The 27,516-nt window shown below is 41.8% G+C and overlaps 1 protein-coding gene across 1 annotated transcript; it reads right to left on the bottom strand.

Moving 5' to 3' along the window:
• Positions 1-136: 136 nt before the first annotated feature.
• On the bottom strand, positions 137-25,325 carry klhl18 (kelch-like family member 18). The gene is made up of 10 exons (XM_072260372.1): positions 25,208-25,325; positions 24,910-25,040; positions 23,182-23,322; positions 17,512-17,710; positions 16,952-17,112; positions 16,203-16,339; positions 14,851-15,073; positions 9,318-9,422; positions 6,236-6,347; positions 137-5,330 (listed from the first exon to the last, which is right to left on the bottom strand). The coding sequence occupies exons 1-10, from the start codon at positions 25,322-25,324 to the stop codon at positions 4,944-4,946; spliced, it is 1,713 nt and encodes a 570-aa protein (XP_072116473.1). The 5' UTR covers position 25,325; the 3' UTR covers positions 137-4,943.
• Between the last annotated feature and the right edge of the window lie 2,191 nt (positions 25,326-27,516).

Below are 27,516 nucleotides of genomic sequence, written 5' to 3'. Positions count from 1 at the left end.
ATGGGTGATTATGCAATCAAACTTTGATATACTAGAAGGTTACACACCATGGGTGATTATGCAATCAAACTTTGAGCTTTAGTCCAAAGAACTGGTAACATCCTGCTAATAATAAATAAAACACAGATTCATATGATTTGGCTCAGTACGGATGCACATAATTTATTAGTTTTTACATTGAAAACATTCATGTATTTCAAAATAATCTGGTAATCAAGATACTGTTTACACCTCCGAGAAAGGATATATATTTCATTCATGAACTGAAGTGTGACCTATCATTTGCTAGGGGGTTGTCATAAACATACTACAAATAGAAATATGTTTCCATGTTGTCCACATTCCATGCAAGAGATCTCCATTAGCCACTTTCTGATGGTGACAAACTTATATTTCCATCTTAATCTTTCCAAGTCAGAGAAATGTCCTCACGCTGGATATGAGGAGGAATATGGAAGCACAGGGATCAAATTATCCTCACATTTCACCTTTCTATTGCACCTTTAATGTAGTAAAATATCCATGGACTCAAGAAAGATCACACCTTGAACTGCAGTGTCAAAAATCAGAAAAGTCATTAAAGGAGTGTATTACGAATGAACAAGTTGTTCAGTAACATTGCTTCCCACAAGCTCCCACTACAGTCCAGTAAAGGTCACTAGCTAAGGACTCAGTTCAGGTGTCCTGTGGAAAGTGCATTGTTCAGTTAATCTTTATCAACCACATTAAATGACAAAAAGATACAAGTGTAAGGTTAGTAGAATAATGACTAGAAAACTCATACACAGACTCTCAAGTCTGATAGAACTAAACATTCTATAACATAAACACAGAAAAGTACTTGTGTACCCTTAATTAGATTTGAACTATCATTCTGGGAACCTTACATTTAAAAGAAATTACATTGAACATAGGTCCCAAGCAGTGCAAAAAAAAATGTGTTCCAGAGATAACTGCGTGGAGATTATAAAGTTTTTTTTGTAACAAAAACTTTAATAGTTATTCCACACTGCAATCCATTTGATAGAAGTCTCTCCCAGTCACATTTTCAAGTCTAATAATTAAAAATTTGAAGCAACATATGAAATGCAGAATGAATGAGAAGAATTTGTAATACCAACACTTTATATGAGAATATATTTAAAAAGGAAACATTCTGGATTGTAGGGAAAAAGCAGGAGAATAGGATCAAATGAATTAAGTACCTGCACAGTCATGATGGGCAGAGTAGTCATTTACTTTTTGAGCTGAAGTTTTTTTTGATCTGAAATGAACTGTATTTCAATGAGATATAGTTTCTCTGGTGTATTTTATCAGATCTAACTAGTTGTGGTAGAGACCAATGTGCAACAACAGGCACACTTTGTGATGTGAATTAACCATTTCCAGCTGTTGAATGCAACCATGATATCAACAAGACCCGAAAGTTATTTACAAACAGAACAAAGACAGGGGTAACAGATATCCAAAACTCCCCCCATGTGCAGGGAAGAGAATGACAGAAATCACTTCCATTTTTATTCATGAGCTAAGGTTTACTGTTAGCATATATTAAGGATAACTATATAGTGGCAGCAAAACACAGACACTTACCATTAAACTGTGTAAAGTGAGGACTGACATCTACTGAAGTAGATGAAAACAAAACAAAATGCTAGAAAGTAATTTTGGTGTGACAATATTATCTAGAGACTGTAATATTATCTGAACCTCGATTGCAATCTCATCACTCTGACAATCAATTACATTCAATAAATAAATGAATTCAATCCCTTAATCAACACAAAATGCTGGAAGAACCCCTTAATTAGATTTGAGTGGAATTCACTACTGAATACCTGTTCTACAAATTAACTATCCAAGCACTTCAAATTTTTACTCCAAATATTTCATTAGTACATAGTAGTTAACAGTACAATATTAAGAATAGAATGCAATTAAGACAAAAAAATTAATTATGTAATATACCTCCAGGAGGAAAAGTATCCCACAGCAGCAAAATTAAGCTAAATGTTATCTTCCTGCTTAAAACAACTTCTTTAGATACCCTCATACTTGCAAAGACAGTATCTATAATCATACAGCCAGTGGTTTTTTGTTTAACAAAATATTGCAGGTGGTTTATATACACATCACATCCATTCTAACATCTGGAAAACTTAACTACACCCCACTCCCATCCACCCAGCTATTGAAATGTAGTTATTGTAGTGCATTTAGAGATTAGCACATATGATAGTGTGGGCATCGCTGAGACGGGGTTGAAAGAAGATCATAGTTGGGAGCTTAACATCCAAGGATGCACCTTGTATCGAAAGGACTGGTGGGTAGGCAGAGCAGGTGGGGTGGCTCCGTTGGTAAAAAATGAAATCAAATCCTTAGAGTGGTGACATAAGGTCATAAGGTGTAGAATCCTTCTGGGTAAAGTTAAGAAGTTGCAAGGGTGAAAAAGGCCCTGATGGGAGTTATATACAGGCCCCTGAACAAGATAAGGGCTCATGGTATTACAGGAAAGATACTAGCATGGATAGAAGATTGGCTGAATGGCAGGAGGCAAAGAGTCGGAACAAAGGAGGCCTATTCTGGTTGGCTGCCAAATGGTGTTCTGCAGGGGCCGGTATTAGGACCGTTTCTTTTCATACTATACAGCACGACAACGATTTGGCTGATGGAACTGATAGTTCTGTGGACAAGTTTGCAGGCGATACAGACATAGGTGGAAGAGCAGGTAGGGTTGAGGAAGCAGGGAGTCTGCAGAAGAATTTGGACAGCTTGGGAGAATGGGCAAAGTGGTAGATGGAATATAATGTAGGGAAGTGTACGGTCATGCACCTTGGTAGAAGGAATAATGGTGTAAACTATTTTAGAAATAGGGAGAAAATTCAAATATCAGTGGTGCAAGGGACTTGGGAGTCCTTGTGAAGGGTCCCCTAAAGGTTAACTAGCAGGCTGAGTTGGTGATAAGGAAAGCAAATGCAATGTTAGCATTCATTCCATGAGAATTAGAATATAAAAAGTGTCATGCTGAGGTTTTATAAGGCATTAGCCAGATGGCATTTGGAGTATTGTATGAAGTTTTGGGCCTCTTATTTAAGAAAAGATGAGCTGGCATTGATTGGGGTCCCAAGAATGGTCCCAGGATTGAAAGGGTTAACTTACGAGGAGCATTTGTTGGCTTTCACTGTACTCACTGGAATTTAGAAGAATGAGGAGGGGGGATGTCTCTGAAACATATTGAACATTGAACGGCCTGGAAAGGGTGGATGTGGAGAGGATATTTTCTCTTTTGGGAGAGTCTGGGATTAGAGGGCACACCTCAGAATAGAGGGACAACCATTTAGAACAGAGAGAAGGAATTTCTTTAGCCAGAGGATGGTGAATCTGTGGAATTCATTGCCACAGATGGCTGTGGAGACCAAGTTATTGAGTATATTTAAAACAGAGGTTGCTAGGACTTGGTTAGTCAGGGCGTCAAAGGTTTCAGGGAGAAGGCAGGAAAATGGGATTGAGAGGGAAGTGAATCAGTCTGATTAAATTGCGGAGCAGACTCGATGGGCCAAATACCCTAATTCTTCTCCTATGTTTTATGCTGCCACTTTCCATAAAATTCAGCAAACTGAGGAACAATCTCCCTCTGTACCAGGATCTCACCTGTGTCCCTCAACATCTTTGAACTTGTGCAAGTCAAGCTTTTATATTCCATTGCTTAATCCAACATGGCAATTTCAACCAGAGAGATCTTAGAAATCCAAATGGAGATCACTAACAAACATCTTGGTGAAAGACCTGTTGCAGAATTTTGATTTTCTGCATGGGTTATGGTCATTTTTGAACTGCACCCACACAAGCTACAGTAGACGTGGGTAAATGTCACAAACAGAAAATAAGAACTTCTCCTATGTTTGATTACGGTCATCAACACATGACATTTCAATAGCTGACCCACAAACATTAAGAATGTATTGTAGTGTTATATTCAGCCACCACTGTACAATTATCTGGCTCAAACATTTACACATAAAATCATACACACGCCCTTCAAAGGGAGTTCATGACCAATGATTAATTCTAATCAGTTATTCATTCTTGACATTACTCTAACAAACAAGAAAAGTGAAGACCTATGTTAAATATCAAGATTGTTGTAAACATTGAAAATCTTGATGGAATTTCCAAAGGACAAATAGCACATGAATTAAGGTTGAATTAGAAGAGGAGTGAGACAAAGGTTAGAATCAGAAAACTGAATTATCATATATGTGCAAATTTCATCTGGTTTAGGAACAGTAGCAGACCGCATTAAAAATCATCCTAGAAATGTAAAACAGACTCTTCCACATTTGAACACTAACACATTCATACAAAATTAGAGTTTTCTAACAATATTAACAGGGCATAAAATTCTATTATCTTTACAACTTGTATCAGTAACTAGACAAACATATATGCATCAAACAATCAACCTTTCTGAAATGGTAGGTTGCCCATTAGCCACGGACACAAGGAAGACATGGAGCACCCCTAGCAAAACTGTAGAAGAACTCCCTTTGGAATGCTAATTTAGTACTTCCCACACAGATCCTGATGCTGATAGAAAGCACCTAATCCATGACAAAACTAGTTTGAGGGACTCCTTTAATTGTACAATTTTCTGCATAATTACAGATACAAATGATTAATAAGTTAATTTGGTTTTTTAATAGACATTTATAAGTGATTTATTATTTTACTAAATGGATGCCTTTAAAACACCAGCAGACTGAACATTGATGACTAGGAAGTACTAGCAACCGTTGCCAGTCTTTGTTAAGAGATTGTAATAGTCATTGGACACCACCAATGAGCCATCAAAAATGGTGTCTAATTTTCACCCCACAAATGTATCATTGTTTTGACACAGGTACCAAGTACTAGACTCCCCGATATAGAGAACGTTGACTGCCCTATGCACTGAGAAGTGGTATGCATCCTACACCAACTCCACCTTCGTGGCACACCATGGGCGCCATGAACGTCCAGCTATTCATCTCAGCGTCGTACATTTCCATAGAGTTCAAATTATATTGTCCATCATAACCACCAATGGCATACAAGCGGCCACAGTTTGATACAAGGGACACTCGACTTCGACGAGTGTTCATGGGAACAAGAGGATACCACTGGTCTGAAGAAGAGTTGTAAACCTCCACAATACTCAGGAAGCCTGAGCCGTCATAACCGCCACAGACATACATCTGGCTACCCAGGGTAGCTGCCCCATGGCGACAGCGTTTGTTGAGCATACTTGGTGCAGGGTACCAGGTAGTGGTGTGATGATTGTAACATTCAACCTGTTTTACATATATGTAAAAAAAGAAAATATTTAAAACAGGACTTAGAAAAAGAAATTTAATTCAGCTTGCTCATTCAGATTAACCTAGAAATCTCCCAAAACCTTAACTAATATATTTTTCAGCTTTTCAAAACTTTTGTTTTCATCACTGTCCAGAAGCCCCTCTCTGCAAAGGACTTCAAATGAATGAAGTTCAAGGTACGGTTTTCACATTTACCCCTGGAATTAATGACAAAGTGACATTGATCACCTTTTCCCTTCTGCACCAAAAGTGGTGCTGTTTACGGGCCATAACATGAACCAGCCAAAATCTTTTACGTGAAGATACTCTTTCTCTATTGAGTAGAAAGTTCGAGATTTTAACTTGAAAATCTTGGGGAGCACATTCAAATCGTGACAGCCTATTCTTAATTTTCTAGACAGTGAAACTCTTGAATTGGCAAATTGCTGTAGTTCCTACTATATGTAGGTGGTGCACACTACTGCTCTGATGCATTTGTAGAGGAGGAATGCATTACTGGCCCAGTTGTGTTGCAATTATGAGGGAGTACATATATTTGATGCAATTATGAGGGAGTACATATATTTGATCCATTTCTATTATCCTTGTAGCCTGGCACATTGTGCACTCTTGCACATTAGCTGTTGTCTCTCCTATGGGATGCAGTCTTTCATCGACTCTACTGTTTTATGGATTTACCATGCATGCTCACAAGAAAAGGAAATTCCAAGGTTGTGTATGATGACATATATGTCCTTTGACAATAAATTTACTTTGAACTTTGGTTAACTGTTTTTCACCCAGTGTTTTCTCATTTGTTCCATTTGAAATTTTCTACTACACACTTCAAGTACCCCATTACTGCCTCTCTTCCTCACTTGAACTTGGCTGTCAGAACATACCGTGTTAAATATCTGCAATCCATCATGGCCTCCTGAAACATAGATCCTTCCTTCAAACACAGTGACTCCTGCTGCACTGCGACATGCATTCATCGCCGTCACTGCCACCCATCTGTTGGAAACCAGAGCAAAGATCAATTACCTTTTGCTGATAAACCTAAATTTAGGCATATCAGTACAATTAATGTTATCCTCTTTATTTTATAAGAACTTTCATAACCTTAAAAACTCACTTCCTAGATCACAAACAAGAGGAAATCTGCAGATGCTGGAAATCCAAGCAACACACACGAAATGCTGGAGGAACTCTGCAGGCCAGGCAGCATCTATGGAAAAGAGTACAATCGATGTTTTGGGCCGAGACCCTTCATCAGGACTGGATAAAAAAAGATGCAGTCAGAGTAAGAAGGTGAGGGAAGGGGAGGAAGACAAAAAGTGATAGGTGAAACTGGGGCCGGGGGGGGGTGGGCTGGAATGGGGTGAAGTAAAGAGCTGGGAAGTTGATTGGTGGTCTCTTTCAGTAATCAACTTCCCACTCCTTAATTCACCCCTCCACCACCCTCCTCCTGGTTTCAACTATCACCTTATGTTTCTTCCTCCCCTCCCACTACCTTCTTACTCTGTCGCATCTTTTTTTCTCCAATCTTGATGAAGGGTCTCAGCCTGAAACGTCGACTGTACTCTTTTCTTTAGGTGCTGCTTGGTTTGCTGAGTTCCTCCAGCATTTCATGTGTGTTCCACCTCCTAGATCAGTTTTTTCATCACTCCTTCTAATCTCTAGTTTGGGAGTCTATTCTCCCTTTACACTGTACAGGAGTGGCTTGGCTGTTAATCTTAAGAAAAAGTGTGAGATTAATGTTATAAAAAAATGCTGTTGGTATCAGCTAACTGATTCTTTATTGGTGACGGCTGTGGCCCAATTAGTAGAAATCTTGCCCAAGTCAGAAGATGTGGGTTTGCCATGCTAAAGATCTGAATATAAGATCTAGCTTGATGACTACATTACTGGAGATACACTGGACTATAGGAGACTCTAGCTTCCCAGACCTTTTCTTCCTTCAGATGAGCATAAAAGATGTTTTAACTGCAATTAAAAAGTATGACTCCTAAACGCTTCCCTAGCATGCATCTCTGAATGGAAGTACCAAGGTGAATATTTTGCTGTTTCTGTATAGTGGAGCTTGTAAGCAAATTAACTAATTTCCTACAGCACCAGAGTCACTATGTTCAAAGAATAATTTACTTGCTGTAAAATACTTGGTTACTTCCTGAGTCATGAAAAACTAATAAATTACTATATTTTTGTCCGAAGAAAGTTGATAGGAGGCCCAAATGCTAATTTGCTCAGGTTTTGATCCTGTATTTGATATTCCATTTAATAAATGGAATAAGTGAACCTTTATGTTTATTTTCCAGATTGCCACCTATCCTACTTTTTTCCCTGACTTGTAAATTTGATCATCTCAAAGTTCTTCTCATAGATGGCAAATAAAACAATCTGTTTAACCAAAAGTCCTGTGTATTCCTTTTTAATGCTACATTACAATTTTCACAAAATAATCTTATTGTCATAGTATATATCCTTAGAGATGGGTGCCAATACTATTTACATTAATAACAATCTTTGCATTTACACAGCAGCCTTTACATTTTGGATATTTCAGTGTTTTGAATCAAATGGAGTACTTGCAAAATATAGGCATTGCTATCTGTTATAATAAAGGACACTGTCGCAGCAAGCTTCCACAAATAGATAATGATCAGAGAATATAGTAATGTTAGTTAAATAATAAATATTGACTATAATTATCATACTGGATTCCAAAGTTCATAGACGAAGCCCTGGTTTACTAGTCATTCCTGAAGTTGGTTATCCAGTCTTTGTAGTGGACCTTGAATACAACATCCCAAATTAGAGGCAGCAGTGCTTTCTATCTCACCATAAGTGAATATGTTCATGAAAAATACCATGTTCTTACCCTTAACCAGCATCCCTTCCATTTTATATTTTCCATATCATACACAGTATCAAATATTACTGAGCACTTCTTTTAAAAAGTCTACATACATAATTTGAACTGCATTTAGTTTGCCAACACAAACCTCAACATAAACACAAGCAGCATCCATCATCAAACCATGCTCTCTTTTCGCTAACACGAGGAAATCTGCAGTTGCTGGAATTTCAAACAACACACATAAAAGTTGCTGGTGAATGCAGCGGACCAGGTGGCATCTCTAGGAAGAGGTACAGTTGACATTTTGGGCCGAGACCCTTCATCAGGACTAACTGAAAGAAGAGCTAATAAGAGATTTGAAAGTGGGAGTGGGAGGGGGAGGGGGAGACCCGAAATGATAGAAGACAGCAGGGGGAGGGATGCAGCCAAGAGCTGGACAGTTGATTGGCTCCATCCCTCCCCATCCTGTCTTCTCCTATCATTTTGGATCTCCCCCTCTCCCTCCCACTTTCAAATCTCTTACTAGCTCTTCCTTCAGTTAGTCCTGACGAAGGGTCTTGGCCCAAAACATCGACTGTACCTCTTCCTAGAGATGCTGCCTGGCCTGCTGCATTCACCAGCAACTTTTATGTGTATTGCTCTCTTCACGCTATTGCTATTGGGAAGGAGGTGCAGGAGCATAAGGTCCTTATATCACCAGGTTCAGGAACAGTTATTACCCCTTAACTATCAGACTCCTGACCAGTGTGGATAACTTCACTCATATCAATTCTAAACTGATTCCACAACCTGTGGACTTAATTTCAAGAACTCTACAAATCAGTTTCTCAATATTATTTATTTGCTTGTTTATTTTTTTTATATTTGCACAGTTTGTCTTCTTTTGCACACTGTTTGTCAGTGTGTGTCGTTTTTCCATTGATTGTATTTTTATGTTCCTTTATGAATGTCAGCAAGAAAATCAATCTCAGGGTAGTATGTGGCTACACACAGGCACTTGGATAATAAATTTACTTTGAACGTTGTATTTTCATAATTCCTTCATTCATCACGGAATCTCACACATCTTTCTCAGTTAACCATTTATCTTTCACGGTTAAAAATGGACCATGAAAATATCTTACTTGTCAGTTTCTGGAGCATAACATTCCACTGAATTGAGGGAGGAGATCCCATCGTACCCACCACAAACGTAGATATGTCCATCCATTACAGCTGTCCCCATTGCACTAGAACAAAGAACAGAAATACACTGAGATACTAGTTATTTGCTCCCGAAACCCAGGGATCCAATTATATCATAGACAGAAATAACTTTTCTGAGTGTGCACGAATTAGGTCAAATCTATCTACTTAGAAAAGTACAAAATGATGTGCGTGTCATTCTTCGCAAGTTTGATTTGACTCAAAGTTCTTGTCACAACTGAAGTAATGATTCTAATCAAGCTTTTTCTTATCAGTTACTTCCTTACTCAATGCCACTCGGAAGCATTGAAGTTGGTGCAGCATAATCGTGGGAGATTGTCTCAAGACATTTTACTTCCGATCGCAAGACTCTGTTGCACAATGATAATGTAAATTGCCACAGGCCTGTTACCCTTGTCTGGTGGAGGGACAGTTGACATGAAAACTGTGTAGCCTCAGTTGTAGCGAGAATTAGGCCTCAAGCCTTGGGCTTGTCTGCTACTGCAGACCAGGTGAGAGACGCTGAAGTGCTATAGTGTGATTGAGGTCGGCTGGGCCTGAGCTCTCCCACTGGTGCTGCCCTCCCATGGTCAAGCAGTGGAATGACAGGCTAGAATGCATGCATCTGTACACTGCCGTTAGACTGTACCATCGATTGTTGGATATTGTCACTCAGGGTCTAGGACTATATTTTTTTTTTGAGTGAATATGCTTCTTTGCTCAATATTTTGAATTATGTTTCTTGCTATTTTTAAATGCTTGCTTGCTATTTTGAATTTGCACTTTGGCCCCAGAGGAATGCTGTCTTGTTCAGCTGTATCTATGTAAGGTTTGAATGATATTTAAACTTGATTTGATTTGATTTAATTGATTATATCCCTCTGAGCAATTACCCTACAGGCAACTTACTTCCAGGCCAAAAAGTCCAGAATCCCCAACTGTTCCGTATAATTCAATTACCTGACACCAGGGAAATCTGGTGGCTCTCTGCTGCACTTTCTCTACATACAAATACCCAAGTTAAGGCTCAATTTGGCATGTACCCTCACAAGTATTGAACTCATTTCTGGACACTGTGGGTCCCAACTTATTTTTTTCCCCAAAGTTCAAAGTGTATGTATTACACCAAAAAGTTCTATTTAACTTCATCAGTCCACAGGACTTGTTTCCAAAATGCATCAGGCTTGTTTAGGTGTTCAGAATAGAACTTTTTGGCCGCAATAAGCAAAGGTATGTTTGGAGAAAAAAGGGTGCAGAATTTCATGAAAAGAACACCTCTCCAAATGCTAAGCACAGGGGTGAATCGATCATGCTTTGGGCTTGTGTTGCAGCCAGCGGCACGGGGAACATTTCATTGGTAGAGGGTAGAATGAATTCGATTAAATACCAGCAAATTCTGGAAGCAAACATCACACTGTCTGTAAAAAAGCCGAAGATGGAAAGAGGATGGCTTCTACAACAGGATAATGATCCTAAACAAAATCCTCAATGGACTACCTCAAGAGGCACAAGCTGAAGGTTTTGCCATGGCCCTCACAGCCCCCGACCTAAACATCATCAAAAATCTGTGGATAGACCTCAAAAGCGCAGTGCATGCAAGACGGCCCAAGAATCTCACAGAACTAGAAGCATTTTGCAAGAAAGAATGGGCAGAAATCCCCCAAACAAGAATTGAAAGACTCTTAGCTGGCTACAAAAAGCGTTTACAAGCTGTGATACTTGCCAAAGGGGGTGTTACTAAGTACTGCCATGCAGGGTGCCCAAACTTTTGCTTCGGGCACTTTGCCTTTTTTTGTTATTTTGAAACTGTAAAAGATGGAAATAAAGAAGTTTTCTTGCTTAAAACATTAAAGAAATGTGTCATCTTTAACTTTATGCCTTTTAGAAATCAGTTCGTCTTTTATTCGCTTAGCTATTCACAGTAACAGAAATTTTGACCAGGGATGCCCAAACTTTTGCATGCCACTGTATAACAGTGGTCCCCAACCACCGGGCCACAAAGCATGTGCTACCGGGCCGCGAGGAAACGATATGAGTCAGCTGCACCTTTCCTCATTCCCTGTCACACCCACTGTCGAACTTGAACGCATGCGAGGTCATTACCCATGCGAAGTCATCAGTCGGTCATTAACCTACAACTACTCGATGAGTAAGAAACAAACGTCGCTTGAGAGTTTCTTTGGAAGAGGTGGTAGGGAACATAAAAGGCCTAATGATGATGAGGCCGAGACTGCAAAAAGAAAAAAGAAAGCTTCCTCCAACAGAAAATATGACGAGTCTTACATAAAATATGGCTTTACTGCGACCGGTGACTCGCACGCTCCAAGCCCCCTGTGTGTGACATGTGGAGACAAGCTGTCTAATGAGGCAATGAAGCCCTCAAAACTGCTTCGGCACCTTGAGTCCAAGCACCCTGCACTTAAAGGCAAACCCGTTGAGTTTTTGGAGCGGAAGAAACGTGAGCAAGCGGGACAGAAGCAAGTGCTGAGAGCCACCACCTCCACAAATGCTGCTGCTCTGAGAGCGTCGTACTTAGTGGTTAGCCGTATTGCTAAGGCTAAGAAGCCTTTCACTGTTGGTGAAGAATTGATTCTGCCTGCTGCCAAGGACATGTGCCCTGAACTGTTGGGAGAAGCTGCAGCTAACAAGACGGCACAGGTTCCTCTTTCAGCTACCACAGTTTCAAGGAGAATCGATGACATAGCGGAGGGCATCGAAGCACAGCTGTTGGAATGGCTTAACGAGTCACCATGGTATGCTATCCGGGTCGACGAGTCTACCGATGTCAACAAGGCAATACTGCTGGTTTATGTGCGATATATATTTTAAGACGATGTGCACGAGGATATTTTGTGTGCACTGCCGCTGCCAACTAACACAACTGGGGCAGAAGTATTCAAGTCTTTGAATGACTACATGTCAGGCAAACTGGACTGGTCATTCTGTGTTGGAACATGCACAGATGGGGCTGCAGCTATGACTGGGTGGCTGTCTGGTTTCACTACCCGAGTCAAAGAGGTTGCTCCTGAATGCCAGTCTACACACTGTATCATACACAGGGAAATGCTGGCTAGCTGAAAAATGTCACCTGATCTTAACAGCATATTGAGTGATGTTGTTGAAGTCACAATCACATCAAAGCAAAAGCCCTTAACACACATCTGTTTGAGCAGACGCCTTCTCTTACACACTGAAGTCAGGTGGCTATCAAGGGAGAGAGCCCTGGTAGGGTTTTTGAGTTAAGAGAGCAGCTACAGAGATTTCTCAGGAAAGAAGTCACCACTGGCAGCACCCTTCAGTGACGAGGAGTGGATAGCAAAACTCACTTATCTGTGTGACATCTTCAACCTGCTCAATGAACTCAATTTGTCACCTCAGGGGAGTATGACAACTGTCTTCAAGTTGGCAGATAAAGTGTCTGCTTTCACAGCCGAACTGGAACTGCGAGTGGACAGGGGCATATTTGACATGTTCCCAACATTAGCTGGGATTTTGGGAGAGACTGAGGCTGCACCGTCCTTCTCATAGCTGGTGGGCGATCACCTATCTTCGCTGTCGACAGAATTCAAGCGTTACTTCCCAACCGCAAATGACCCAAGATGTGCAAAGGAATGGGTCCGTGAATGTCCCCGGTGAATCATCCACGTCAGTGCGGGAAGATCAACTCCTCGAGCTTGCAAATGACGGCGGGCTGAAAAGTATGTTTGACATAACATCTCTGCCGGCATTCTGGATCAAAATCAAGGCTGAATATCCTGAGATAGCCAAGAAAGCACTGAAAATGTTGCTTCCATTTCCAACATCATTTTGCTGCGATTTATAATTGACTTAACATTATATTCATGCGAGGAAAATATGCGCTGTGTGTTTAATATTAAATTTGTTAGATAAACCCTTTTAGAAACAAAATTCAGTGTATTAGCCACTTACAAGTGACTTATAGTTGACTTATCACCTATATTCCGGTTGTGATTAACACCCTCCCCGCCTTCGGCCAGTCCGCAAGAATATTGTCAATATTAAACCGGTCTGTGGTACAAAAAAGGTTGGGGACCCCGAATATAGAATGAATTCTAGTGCCTATAAAACAGAGAAAAATTAAGATAATCAAATGGGTAAGGGATTGCTGCTGTAAAAGATGGCCCCTTCTCCCCTTCTTTCTGACACGTGCTGTGCTCTGATCCAAGGATACCAATCTCCTTCTTGCAACTAGACTTCAATTGTTAAAATAGCATGACATTGGAATCAACACGATATAAGTGGACCAATACAACACAATACAGTCAGCTATTAATTTATGCAGGCAATCCCTTGTTAAGTCATTAAAGCACCAAATTTAGTGACCTTTTTCCCATTCTTCAATTTTTCCTCTCTTCTCCCCAAAACCTCTCACATTTAGTAGCAGATACACTGCTAACTCATTTATTAATACCTCTCATAACACTGATTTGTTGCAGTATTTTATAATCATATAATCCAAATGTGCCCACTCTTGTATTTTCAAAAGGTCATCTATTTGGGATACTTCCTGCTGTGCTGGGAATTTCTACAAACCACTGTCCTTCACAGATCATCCCACGGCAATGAAATGGTAATCTCATCATTGCCTGGTCTGTGTCGAGTGAACCACCAAGGCAACATGCAACAAATGCCTGCAAGGGCTGTGGCTACATGATATCGTATCCTGAATGGCCTGGTGAGCACAAGTCATTGCTGTGGACTGGCAGCAGCTGCTCCACATGTAATTGTCCAAATCCCACTAACTCTCTCATCACCTCCAGTTAAATGTGACTAAGCTGCTCTCTTCCTCCCTCTCTCTCTGCTTGATTGCTGAGCTCTGACCTTGCAACCCCTGATCAGGGTCATGTGAGGCCATGGGAGCAGGTGACTGATGGTTGCATGAGCGGCCTATGCATAACACAAGGCCTGGTTATGTGAGCACTGACACCAGGCAGACAATCTCTGAAAGGTATAGATAATGGCTGGGGTCACCTGTCTTGTAAAGACACTGCCAGAAGAAGGTAATGGCATACCACTTCTGTAGAAAAATTTGCCAAGTACAATCACGGTCATGGACAAGACCATAATCACCTCTGTCATACGACACTGCACATAATGATGCCGATGACTGTGCAGTAGTGTCAGCAGAGTTTGAATCTTCGGCCGGTTCCTGCCCTCCAGTGACATGAAGGGGAAGGATTCACGCCAGGCTCCAACTCAAATGAGTTGGTGTCAGCTCTCAGGCAAACACAAAGTGAACAGGTGACAAAATTTTGAAGGACAGCAGATTTATCATACAGTCCTGGCCAACATTAGCCTGGAGTAAACATCATTACCACACACTATCTAGTTATTATCACATCACTGTTTGTGGTAACTTGCTGCGCCCACATGGGCTGCTTTGGGATGCTGCTAGGTCCAGCATACACAGGATAGTCCACAGTGTGGCTGGTCATGCCCATTTGTTCCTACCTGCGCTTACTGTTCATGCTGGCCACTTTGGTCCATTTGTCCGTCTCTGGATTGTAAACTTCCACTGTGCTCAACCTCGACTGCCCATCAAACCCACCTATTGCATACAAGAGCCCGTTTACCATGGCCACACCCACACGGCTCCGGGAGGTCATCATCTCCTGACACCGCTCCCATCGGTTGGCAATGGGGTCAAACACCTCTGCCACGTTCAAAGAGTCACCTGCAAAGTCAAACATGCAGCAGAGAAGCTGTTAGATGAGCAAGGGGTAGAATCTACAATACATTCCCATTATACCAAGGCAATCTAGCATCTAGCTATCCAGTTAGTTCCACAGAATACTTTGCTTACAACAGTTAAATAATATGTACAAAAGTGAACAAAATTGCTGGCTAGCATTGTACTCTTGTGAGGGCCAACAGATGGACCACTTCTTTCAATGGTCCCACACAAGGGCGCACAGCCTTTCCACATTTGAAATGCTTCACGACAACAGCATCCAATCAGTACTTTCCGCAAGTCCATAGCATGCATTTAAAAATTCTATTTGGCCAGTTATCCTTTCCCTTCTTCCAAAGCATTCCCAGAAATACAAACACACCAACTGGGGGTGAGTGGCTAATACATTTATATCAATGAATATAAATATCAATGCATGGTCTACCTCAGCAATTACAACCCTGCTGCCTCCATTTTTGAGCCAATTTCAATATTCTTATATTGGGGCGGCATGTTGGCGTAGTGGGTTCAATTCCTGCCGCTGCCTGTAAGGAATTTTTTACATTCTCCCCGTTACCGCATGGGTTTCCTCTGGGTGTTCTGGGTTCCTCCCACAGTCCAAAGGTGTACCAGTTGGTAGGTTAATAGGTCATTGTAAATTGTCCCATGATTAGGCTGGGATTGAATCAGGAGATTGCTGGGTGGCGCAGCTTGAAGGGCCTATCCTGTGCTGTATCTTAGTAAGTAAATATAAATCATACAATCTGCATGCCATTACTAGGGTAACGTGTTCTGTAATTTGTCCAATTCAGAGATACAATTGTATGAAAAATATACACAGATACAAAGACTTTGACTGTCATCCAGAAGCAGAAACCTAGGGTGATGGCAACGGACACAGATTTTCCAAATTCCTTGAATGATACTTGCTGCAGGTGGATCTTTAATAATTTTTATCAAATTTCAGACAATGCAGCTTATTGCTAACTTACTACAAGCCTCCAGCCAAGAGAAAAAATTGCTAACATCTCTGCTGTTCGTTGATGAATAAAACACAAAAGCTGCTCAATGAGAAACACAAAATGTCCTTCAAAGGAGCCAGAATTTTTGAACATCCTGAGTTAATACAAACCAGCAGAATTGAGACCTCCCACGGCATAGATCAAGCCAGCAATAGAAGTGCAGCATCTTGGCCGTGTTTTGAAAGATGGCAGGTGTGGTCGGCGCTCCGGCATCAGATGGTAATCCTTTGCCTCATCAACAAGGTCCCTGCAAAACAAAAAGTCAGTCTTGAGCTACACAGATTTACAATAAAATGAACTATCATCCCACACAACCAAAATCTAGAATTCATCTGCCCATGTGGTCCTGGAAGTGCTAGCAAGCTACTGAAACATCCCAAAGAGTGCAATTTTTACATATAACCACTCAGGTCCTTGCCAACGTCATGTGAAGGGGCAGGGGTAAGAGGGATATGGGCTGAACACAAGAAATTGGGAGCTGGGTGGGCACTGGGGTCAGTATGGACACATTGGGCTGAAAGGCAAATATCGGTGCTGTATTGCTCCATAATTATTTAAGAGCACTCCCCAAGAGATTTCACTAGAAGACAATTAGAGACTCACCCACTCCTTCCACCAACAAAATACTTTTCCTTGCCAAGCAATGCTAGGACTACAAATAATATTTGATGGACTGAATTCTTCGATCTCTGACTAAGCTCGTCCAACCATTCAATGTGATCATGGCTGATCTACCCAGGTAGAGAGGTCAATCTAGCTCATCTGTAATTATGACAATGAAAAAGAAAGTTGTCTCTGACAAAGTGTAACTTATACCTCTTTTCTGAGCATTGCTAGAGGAATTACTACGTGACCTTACCTGCACTTGTGACAGCACCGAACCAAGTCATCCTGTTGGACTCTGTCAGTTAGGAACTGTGGTCGGCAGAGGGGGAGGCGTACTTTGGTTAGCAGCTGAGGCAGATAGCTCTCTCGATTTTCATGATTAAATCGTACCCAAGCAAGAACTGCCTCAAACACCTGCAGGACAGAAGGAATGGCAAATCATTAAACAAAATACCAAAACTACTCTAGCCCTGCCTACTCTTCTCCAAATTCCTGGTGCTCTCAAGTCTCATGTTATCGATTGTTTGCTAATAGAATGAACATATAGAAGTTATGTTGACATTTTTAGGATTTAAAAGAGATATTATATACATTTCTAAATGGCCACATATGTGTTAATCACTTAAGAGATATAAATCAGCAGTCATGGTTTTCAGGAAGTCAGGAATAATCCAAGGTATTTTATTATTTAAAATGAAACCCTTCACCTTTCCCTGTGCTTTTCCTGCAATCATCATCCACCCTCGTCACTTAGCTTTCTTTTCGTAAACCTGCTTTCCCACCAAGTTGCTCAAATACTATAAATCCCCATACCTGTTCTTCGGATTTCACATTGAGCTCATCTCGAGCAACAAGTTCCAATACTTCCTCAAAGGATAATGCCAAGAACTCCTCAGACATGGACACCTCCACAAAGTGCTGATGAATGAAACTGTTGGCAGAGTCATAAAGGACAGTGCACATCATTGTCTCTGCAAACTGACGCACGCCCAGGCAGTTTTTAGGATGCAGTCTGAAAGATGAAGGCAACAGTTGTTACTGGAAAATGATACCCAGCCTTTGGTGTTGAGAGGGATTAGCATAACCCATTAGCACTAGAGTGAATTATAAATTCAAATCTAAATGATGTAATCAGTACTTCAAACCAGTGTTGAAATATACTTTGGCATTCAGCAATGCTGCTGCAGGACTCAAGGGCAACCGAGGAATAGCATGTTAAAAAATGGAAGGTAATCGACTAGATATCTTGAAATTAATTCAATTGTCTGAATTTGTTTCTCCTTTGGAGTTCCTGCCAAGTGAAATGAAATGGAATTATAAACGTGTGCCAGATCTAATCAGCTGAAATTCAGCACCCACATCCTTGGAACTAGATATCCAGTGGACTCTCAATGTTGCAATACCATCCGTATATCAGCAATAAAGACTCTCTCAATAAGCTCTGGACTCATATATTTGAGAGATGTACACTCCATAGTAACTACATGGCTTCAGAATAAGGGTCACCTAGATTCAGATTAATTTACTTATCATGTGTAAATTGAAACAGTATCATGAAATGTGTTGTTTGCATCAACAATACAACCTAAGGATGTGGTGGGGACAGCCTGCAAATGTCACCACACCTTCTGGCTGCAACACAGAATGCCCAAAGTGTTCAGCAGAACAACAGAGAACACAGCAAGCAACAGAACAGCAGCAAGACGAAACCCTTTCCTCACTGCCACCCTCACAGACAGTCCTCCAACCCTAGGCCAGGCTAGAGTTAAGTCGGGGGGTTATTCGGGGATCGCTGTGCAGTGCAGCTCGAAGGACTGGATGGGCCCATTCCAAGTTACAGCTCTAAAATTTAAAAAACAGGACAGCCCGCCAGCAGACTTGCAGACAACATGCTCATTTAAAACAGAAAAGAGAATAAATTTATTCTTTTTTGGGGGTAGTATGAATCTTTAGAATTCTCTACCAATGAGGACTGAGGAGGTGAGATTATTCAGGGCAGAGTTTAATTTTTAATGTACAAAGGAGGAAAATCATGGAGTAGGAAACTGGTGCAAAGACCAGGCTTAGATCTGCTAAGATCTTATTAAGTGGAGAAGAAGCTGCATGATAACACCATAAAACATAGGAACAGAATTAGGCCATTCCATCATGGCTGATTCAGGATCCCACTCAACCCCATATACCTGTCTTCTCGCCATATCCTTTGATACCCTGACTGATCAGTAAACTATCAACTTAAATATACCCACGGACTTGGCCTCCACCACAGTCTGGCAGAGCATTCCACAGATTCACTACTCTCGCTAAAAAAAAAAATCCTCCTTACCTCTGTTCTAAAAGGTCGCCCCTCAATTTGAGGCAGTGCCCTCTAGTTCTGGATACCCCACAATTGGCAACATCTTCTCCACATCCACCCTACCTAGTCCTTTCAACATTCAGTAGATTTCAATGAGATCACCCCGCATTCTTCTAAATGCCAGTGAGTACAGGCCCAAAGCTGCCAAATCGTCCTCATATGTTAACCCCTTCATTCCCATAATCATCCTCCTGCACCTCCTTTGGACTCTGTCCAATGACATCACATCCTTTCTGAGCTATGGGGCCCAAAGCTGTTGACAATACTCTAAGTGCAGCCTGACTAGTGTCTGTTAAAGGCTCAGCATTATCTTCTTGCTTTTATATTCTATTCCCCTTGAAATAAATACCAACAATGCACTTGCCTTCTTTATCACAGACTCAGCCTGTAAATTAACCTTCCGGGAGTTTTGCACAAGAACCCCCAAGTCCCTCGGCACATGTGATGTTTGAACCTTCTCCCCATTTAGATAATAGTCTGCACTATTGTTCCTTTTATCAAAATGCATTATGATGCATTAAATGGAAATGCATTTCCAAACACTGTATTCCATGTCATTTTTTTGCCCATTCTTCCAATTGGTCTAAGTCCTGCTGCAATCGCATTGTTTCCTCAGCACTACCTACCCCTCCACCTATCTTCTGTTGGTATGTGGCCACCTATCTTGCCACAAAGCCATCAATTCCATTGTCCAAATTATTGACAAACAATGTGAGAAGTAGCGGTCCCAGTACTGACCCCTGAGGAACCCACTAGTCACTGGCAGCCAACCAGAAAAGGCCCCCTTTATTCCTACTTGCTGCCACCTGTCTGTCAGCCATTCCACTATCATCGTCAGTATCTTTCCTGTAACGTCATGGGATTTTATCTTGTTAAGCAGCCTCACGTGTGGCACCTTATCAAATGCCTTCTGAAAATCCAAGTAAATGGCATCCACTGCCTCTCCTTTGTCCACCCTGCTTGTTACTTCCCCAAAGAACTTTAACAGATTTGTCAAGCAAAATTTCCCTTTTCAGAAACCATGCTGACTTTGACTTATCATTAGTCTCCAAGTACCTCAAAACCTCATCCTTAATAATAGACTCCAACACTTTCCCAACCACTAGGGTTAGGCTAAGACCTATAATTTCCAGAAGACCATAAGATATAGGAGCAGAAGTCTGCTCCACCATTCAATCATGGGCTGATCCAATTCTTCCAGTCACCCCTACTCCTCTGCCTTCTCCCCATACCCTTTGATGCCCTGGCTAATCAAGAACCTATCTATCTCTGCCTTAAATGCACCCAATGACTTGGCTTCTATGGCCGCTCATGGCAACAAATTCCACAAATTTACCACCCTCTGACTAAATTAATTTTTCCACATCTTTGTTCTAAATGGACGGCCTTCAATCCTGAAGTCGTGTCTTCTTGTCCTAGACTCCCCTACCATGGGAAATAACTATGCCATATCTAATCTGTTCAGGCCTTTTAACATTCGGAATGTTTCTACGAGATGCCCCCTCATTCTCCTGAACTCCAGGAAATACAGCCGAAGAGCTGCCATATGTTCCTCATACGGTAACCTTTCATTCCTGGAATCATTCTCGTGAATCTTCTCTGAACCCTTTCCAATGTCAGTAAATCCTTTCTAAAATTAAGAGCCCAAAACTGCACACAATACTCCAAGTGTGGTCTCACGAGTGCCGTATAGAGCCTCAACATCACACCCCTGCTCTTATATTCTATACCTCTAGAAATGAATGCCAACATTGTATTCCCCTTCTTCACCACCGACTCAACCTGGAGGTTAACTTTTAGGGTATCCTGCACAAGGATTCCCAATGCATTTGGAATTCTCTCCCCATCTAAATAATAGTCTGCCCATTTATTTCTTCCACCGAAGTGCAGGACCATACTCTTTCCACCATTGTATTTCATTTGCCACTTCTTTGCCCATTCCCCTAAACTATCTAAGTTTCTCTGCAGGTTCTCTGTTTCCTCAACACTACCCGCTCCTCTGCCTATCTTTGTATCATCGGCAAATTTAGCCACAAATCCATTAATTCCATAGTCCAAATCATTGACATACTCCCTTCTTAAAAAGTGGAGTGACATTTGCAATCATCTAGTCCTCTAGGACCATGCCAGATTCAAGTGATTCTTGAAAGATTATAACCAATGCATCTGTTATCTCTTCAGCAACCTCCCTCAGGACTCTGGGCTGTAGTCCCTCTGGACCAGGTGACTCATCCACCTTAAGACCTTTGAGTTTACCCAGCACTTTTTCCTTTATAATAGCAATGGCACTCACTCCTTCTCTTTGACACTCACAGACCTCTGGCACACTACTGCTGTCTTCCACAGTTATGATGCAAAGTAGCATTATGTTCATCTGCCACTGCTTTGTCCCCCACCACTACCTCACCAGCATCATTTTCCAGTTGTCCAATATAAACTCTCACCTCCCTTTTAACTCTTTATATAACTAAAAAAACTTTCAGTATCCTGCTTTATATTATTATCTAGTTTGCCCTCATATTTCACCTTTTCCCTTCTTTTTTAGTTGCCTTCTGTTGGATTTTGAAAGCTTCCCAAGCATCCAACTTCCCACTCACTTTTGCTACCTTATATGCCCTTTCCTCGGCTTTTATGCAGTCCTTCCCGTCAGCCATGGTTGTCTACCCCTGCCATCTGAGAATTTCTTCTTCTGTGGGACTCACCTATCCAGCCCTTGTGAACTATTCCTAGGAAGTTCAGCTACTCCTGCTCTGCCACCATCCTCATCAGTATCCTCCTGGGCAAGCTCCTCTCTCATGCCTCTGTTAATTCCCTTTATTCCATTGCGATATCGATACATGTGAGTTATACTTCTCCTTCTCAAAGTGCAGTATGAATACAATTGTATTATAATCACTGCCTCCTAAGCGTTCCTTTACATTAAGTTCCCTCATAAGATCTGGGCTATTACGTAACACCCAATCTAAGATAGCCTTTTCCCTAGTAGGCTCAAGCACAAGCTGCTCTAAAAAGCCATCTTGTAGGCAATCAACGAATTCTCTCTCTTGCGATCCGACACCAACATGATTTTCCCAAACCCCTTGCATATTGAAGTCCCCCACTACAATTGTGACATTACCCTTATTACTTGCCTTTTCCAGCTCACATTGCAATTTCAACCCCTCATCTCGGCTACTGTTTGGAGGCCAATATATGATTCCCTTAATGGTTTCTTTACCCTTGCAGTTTCTGAACTCCACCCACAAGGATTCAACATTTTCTGACCCTATGTCACCTCTTTCTAAAGATGTAATTCCATCTTTTACCAACAGAGCCACACCACCACATATGCCTTCCTGCCTGTCCTTTTCATACAAAGTATATCCTTTGATGTTAAGCTCCCTACTATGGCCTTCTTTCAACCACAACTCTGTGATGCCTACAACGCCATACCCCCCAATCTCTAATTGCGCCACGAGTTCATCCACCTTATTCCGAATGCTGCGTACATTTAAATACAACACCTTCAGTTCAGCATTCTTTGTCCTTTTGAGTTCTTCCCCTGTGGTACAATTTAACTCTTTGCTCTGTCTGCTTTTGTACCCAGTCATTGGCTTGTCCTTCCTTACATTCATGTTACACCCATCATCTACTTGTAAACCTGCTGGTTCATCCTCAGCTCTATCATACTGGTTCCCATTCCCTGCCATATTAGATTAAACCACTCTCAACAGCTCTAGTAAACCTGCCCATATTCACATTCATACTCCCATTCCTGATTTTTACTGAATTACGTGGCTGGGGTGGAACTCCATAGATTACATTTATCCCTGTAATAGCTTGTCCAGTAGCCAAGCATTAGCAAGTCCATACACATTTCAGCTTCAAGCAACTTAATCATCAGCTAGCCATTTGAACACGAGAGGTAATGCAGCCGAACACAATTTGCCCTGCTCCAACATTCACGCAAACTTTCAAGCAGAAATCTGAAAAAAAGTAATCAAGAACCAGAATTCTGATTTAATTATTCCTCTGTCTAACTCAAGAACTGTACGTTTCTGTGAAGTCAGCCCGGACGTGCTGAGCCCAAAGCAAAATGGCGACAATGCTTATACATGACTGCAATCTCTCCTACTCTCCACACTTACCTTTCTCTGAGGAAGGTACAGCATGCATCTTTTACGTTCTGTAGTTGCAGGAAACTGGCACCGATCAACAATGACTGCACATTCTGTTGGTCTATCGCCAGTCGACCATTGTAGGCAAAGTTAATAAGTGCTTCCAGGGCACTACAAGACAGACAAATTCACCTTAGACTTCAGTCATAATCCTATCATACAAATGTCAAAAAAATTAACAATCACTCATGTCCAAGGCATTTTCCATATATACTTTATAATCCAGTCTCTCTCCATCTCCCCTGAAGACACCTGTTCATGTTGAGCTAACCACTATTATTATTATTATTATTATTATAACAACAACTACTTATCAAGTGATCAAAAGCTATGTTCAGTTCCTGCTGCATGGGTATTTTCAGTCAATTGTTTGCAGTTAACAACTAGGCAGGTAGTAGAAATTTTAAGCAGCTTCACATCAGCCAATTTGTGTAGTCAGAACCAGGTCTCATACAATGTCTTGATTTCCAACATAATAGGAAAGGGAAGAGGAAGGTTTTTTTTAAAACCAAAAGGAGAAATCAATGTTCATGCCATCAGGTTGGAGGATGCCTAGACAGAATAAGAGATGTTGTTCCTCCACCCTAAGAGTGGCCTCTTCAAGGCACAAGAGCTCTCCTCTTCTATTCCTCACTCTGGCCTCTTATCTCCTCCTCACCTGCCCTAGTGCCCCTCCTTCTTCCCTTTCTCCCATGGTCCACTCTCCTTTCCCATCAGATTTCTTCTTCTCCAGCCCTTTACCTTTTCCACCCACCTGGCTTCGCCTATCCCTTCTAGCTGGTCCTCCTTCCCCTCTCCCCACCTTTTTATTCTGGCAACTGCCCCCTTTCTTTCCAGTCCTGAAGCAGGGTCTTGGCCGAAACTTTGATTGTTTATTCATTTTCATAGATGCTGCCTGATCTCCTGGGTTCTTCCAGCATTTTGTGTGTTGCTCTGGATTTCCAGCATCTGAAGGATCTCTTGTGTTTAAAATTATGGTGTCTGGTCCCAAGCTGCTTCAGCTGCTTGCACAGCCTGATCTCCCAACAGGTCTAGTGTTGTCCCCTTCTCTGTTAGGACATATACACAGCCTGATCTCCCAACAGGTCTAGTGTTGTCCCCTTCTCTGTTAGGGCATATACACACTACTATGTAAATATAATTAGAAGTAAAAGGAGGAGGTACCCCTGATCATAGATCCTGTTATGCCAGTCAATTAAGATAAAAGCTCTTATTTAATCTCAGCACCATTTTCCTGCCCTAACCCCCCCCCCCGCCATTCCTTTATACTTAAATTCCTACCAATCTCCACTTTGAACATACTCAGTGAGAAACCCTCACAGACAACCCTCTTGACTGGAGAACTGCAAAGATCTATTACCCTGAAAGTGAAGGGTAACACATAAAATGCTGAAGGAACTCAGCAGGTCAGGCAGCAGCTATGGAAAGGGATAAACAGTTGACATTTCAAGCCGAGACCCTTCTTCCTCTTCTTATCTAACCTTATTTTGAAACTGTGATCTCTGGTGTTAGACAACCAGACGAGGGAAACACCAGCTCTGTATCTATCCTGCCAATTATCCAAGGTCACTTAACGTTATATTACATTCGTCAAAACAGCTGGCAAACAGCATTGCACTGCAGCAAGATAATGGCGAGGAACAAACAAATTTTAACGATATGGGAGTACAGAGATAAGAAAAAGAGTCCATGACTAACCTAGGGTCCATTCCTTGCATGACGATCTCGTCCTGCTTGCATTCGATCATATCGTTAGTGAACATGGCATGAAAGTAGGGAATGGATGCAGCCAGCACAATGCGATGGGCACTATACTTGTGATCACCAATCTATAAAGAAAGGCCGTTAATTCACGAGATATTAGTGAAGCAGGAAGAGCCCAAACCCAACCACCCCATACATTTGCCACCAACCAGACGTCCCGACAGCTTCCCCATCAAGGGGAGCAATCAGCAGACGGTTGAGATGCCCCTAACTCCCGCTACCGGGCCCTTACCCGCAGGGTCACGTCGCACAGTTTTCCCTGCCGCCGGATCTCCTCCATCAAGCCGTAACCGCGCACCGGCAAATCGCTGACACTGAAGAGCATCAGATCCTCGTCCGCGTCTGCCATCTTCCCTGAACCAAACGTCACGTCCGGCACAGATTAACTACCACGTGACCTGTGCCGGCCGACAGGTGGTTTAACTTCCGGTTTGCCTTCGCTTCCATTTCGCTTCGCCGCTCTTTGAGCATGGAGGGAACGTCGTCAAATCCTCTGCTTTGGAGAAAACCGAAAGAGCAGGCAGATGAAGTTATTGATGAAGACGTGCTGACTGCTGACAACCCAAATAGCTTTCCAAATTCACTAGTGTTATTTCTTATGCACAACACTGCCCCACACTTCTAAATCTGCCAGGGTCAAGCCTCCGCCTTCGAAAATAGGAGCAGGGATAGGCTATACGACGATTCAAACCTGCTACAATCCTGATTTATCATCCAAATCCACTTCCCTATTCCTGTGATACCCTTTGATCTCTTTCACCCTTAAGTTTCAGCTGACTCCTTAAATAAATATAATAATTTGTTTTTATCTTCCTTATTGAAGGTATTCCTCTAAACCTCAGGTAGTCAGAGACTTTTTCCCAGGGCTGAAATGGCTGGCATGAGAGGGTATAGTTTTAAGGTGCTTGGAAGTAGGTACAGAGGAGACGTCAGGGGTAAGTCTGTCTGTCTGTCTGTATCTTGTTTTACGGCGGTTGGCATCCAGCTTAATGGTGCATTACCGCCACCCTCTGCTCCAGAATGTGCACTAGACATACATTCTAAATCCCTTCACCCAATCACACACACACACACACACACACACCCCTACACTTCACCCTCCCATCTTTGACCATCCTAGTATCCTATTCCTGTTTATTCGTCATATTCTATAAAAAACCCCTGTACCCCTTAAAAATGCTAAAAATACCCGGACTTGTGCTCTCTCACCCATGCCCAGCAACCCTTTTAATGTGAATTCCTGCATCCCCAACTCCCTTAATTTATTTCTCATCATCTCTCTCTCTATCCCATACTTCCTGCAACTCAGAACTACATGTTCTACTGACTCCTCTTCCTGACATTCCTCACACAATCCTGTCTGGTGTTTCCCTATCATTTTCAATGTTTTGTTTAATGCACAATGCCCCAGCCTTAACCTAGTCCACACAATTTCCTCTCTTCTGTTTCCATTACCTACCCTAGTAACTGCAACACTCTTTTGTATTTGATATAAATGCCTCTCTTTCCCCTCCCTGTCCCATCTTTCTTGGCACATTCGGTTGACTTTTTCCCAGATTACACACTTAACCTCTGCTTTACTGATACTAATGTGCATTTCCACATTTTTTTTCTTTAACGCCCTCTTTGCCAACTCATCCACCCTCTCATTCCCCTTCACCCCTACATGTGCTGGAACCCATAGAAATTTTACCTGACCTCCCTGATTTGCAATCCTTGTAACTAACTGAAGGACTTCATAAAGTACATCTTGCCGACTGTTTGTGTGAAAAGACCTTAAACTTGCTAGAACGGAGAATGAATCTGAACATATCAATGCTTTGACTTGTCTGGCTTTCTGCACCCATTGCAACGCAACCAACACTGCCAGCATCTCCACTGTAAACACTCCTAACTTATTAGATGTTCTTCTGCTGATTCCAATTTCTTTTGCTGGTATGACCACCCCAAACCCTGTCACTCCTGTTGCAGGTTCCTTCGCACCATCCGTATAAATGTGAGTATAATCACTATACTTTTCCATCACATGACAGTTAAATGCATTTACCAAATCTGTTTTATATCTTTCTTTCCTTTTTACCTCTAACAAATACCAGTCTATGTCAGGCCATACAAGCTTCCATGGAGCTACAACCGGATAAACTACTGAAGGACTTATCCTCAGATCAAATACTCCACATTCTTTCGCGATATCATTCCCTACCCGACTAAAGGTATCCCTCTGAAACCTCCCATTTTCCCAGCACTCCTGCAACACTCCTTTAGTAGGGTGAGAATCATTGTGCCCCTGCAAGTTAGCCCAGTAGTTTGCCATCAGTTGCATCCTTCTTAGTTCCAAAGGCATTATTCCCATTTCTACCTGTAGGGCTGACACTGGTGACGTTTTAAAAGCCCCAGTGCACACTCTCAAGGCCTGAGCCTGAATCACAACCAGTTTCCTTATAAGAGACCTAGCTGCTGATCCATATACTATATTTCCATAATCCAATACAGATCTTACTAAAGCCACATACATTCTCTTCAAAGCTGAACAACTTGCTC

Source organism: Mobula birostris, chromosome 1 (genome assembly GCF_030028105.1).
Source record: "Mobula birostris isolate sMobBir1 chromosome 1, sMobBir1.hap1, whole genome shotgun sequence".
Taxonomy (NCBI): Eukaryota; Metazoa; Chordata; class Chondrichthyes; order Myliobatiformes; family Myliobatidae; genus Mobula; species Mobula birostris.
This window is presented reverse-complemented; position numbering and strand designations above follow the sequence as displayed.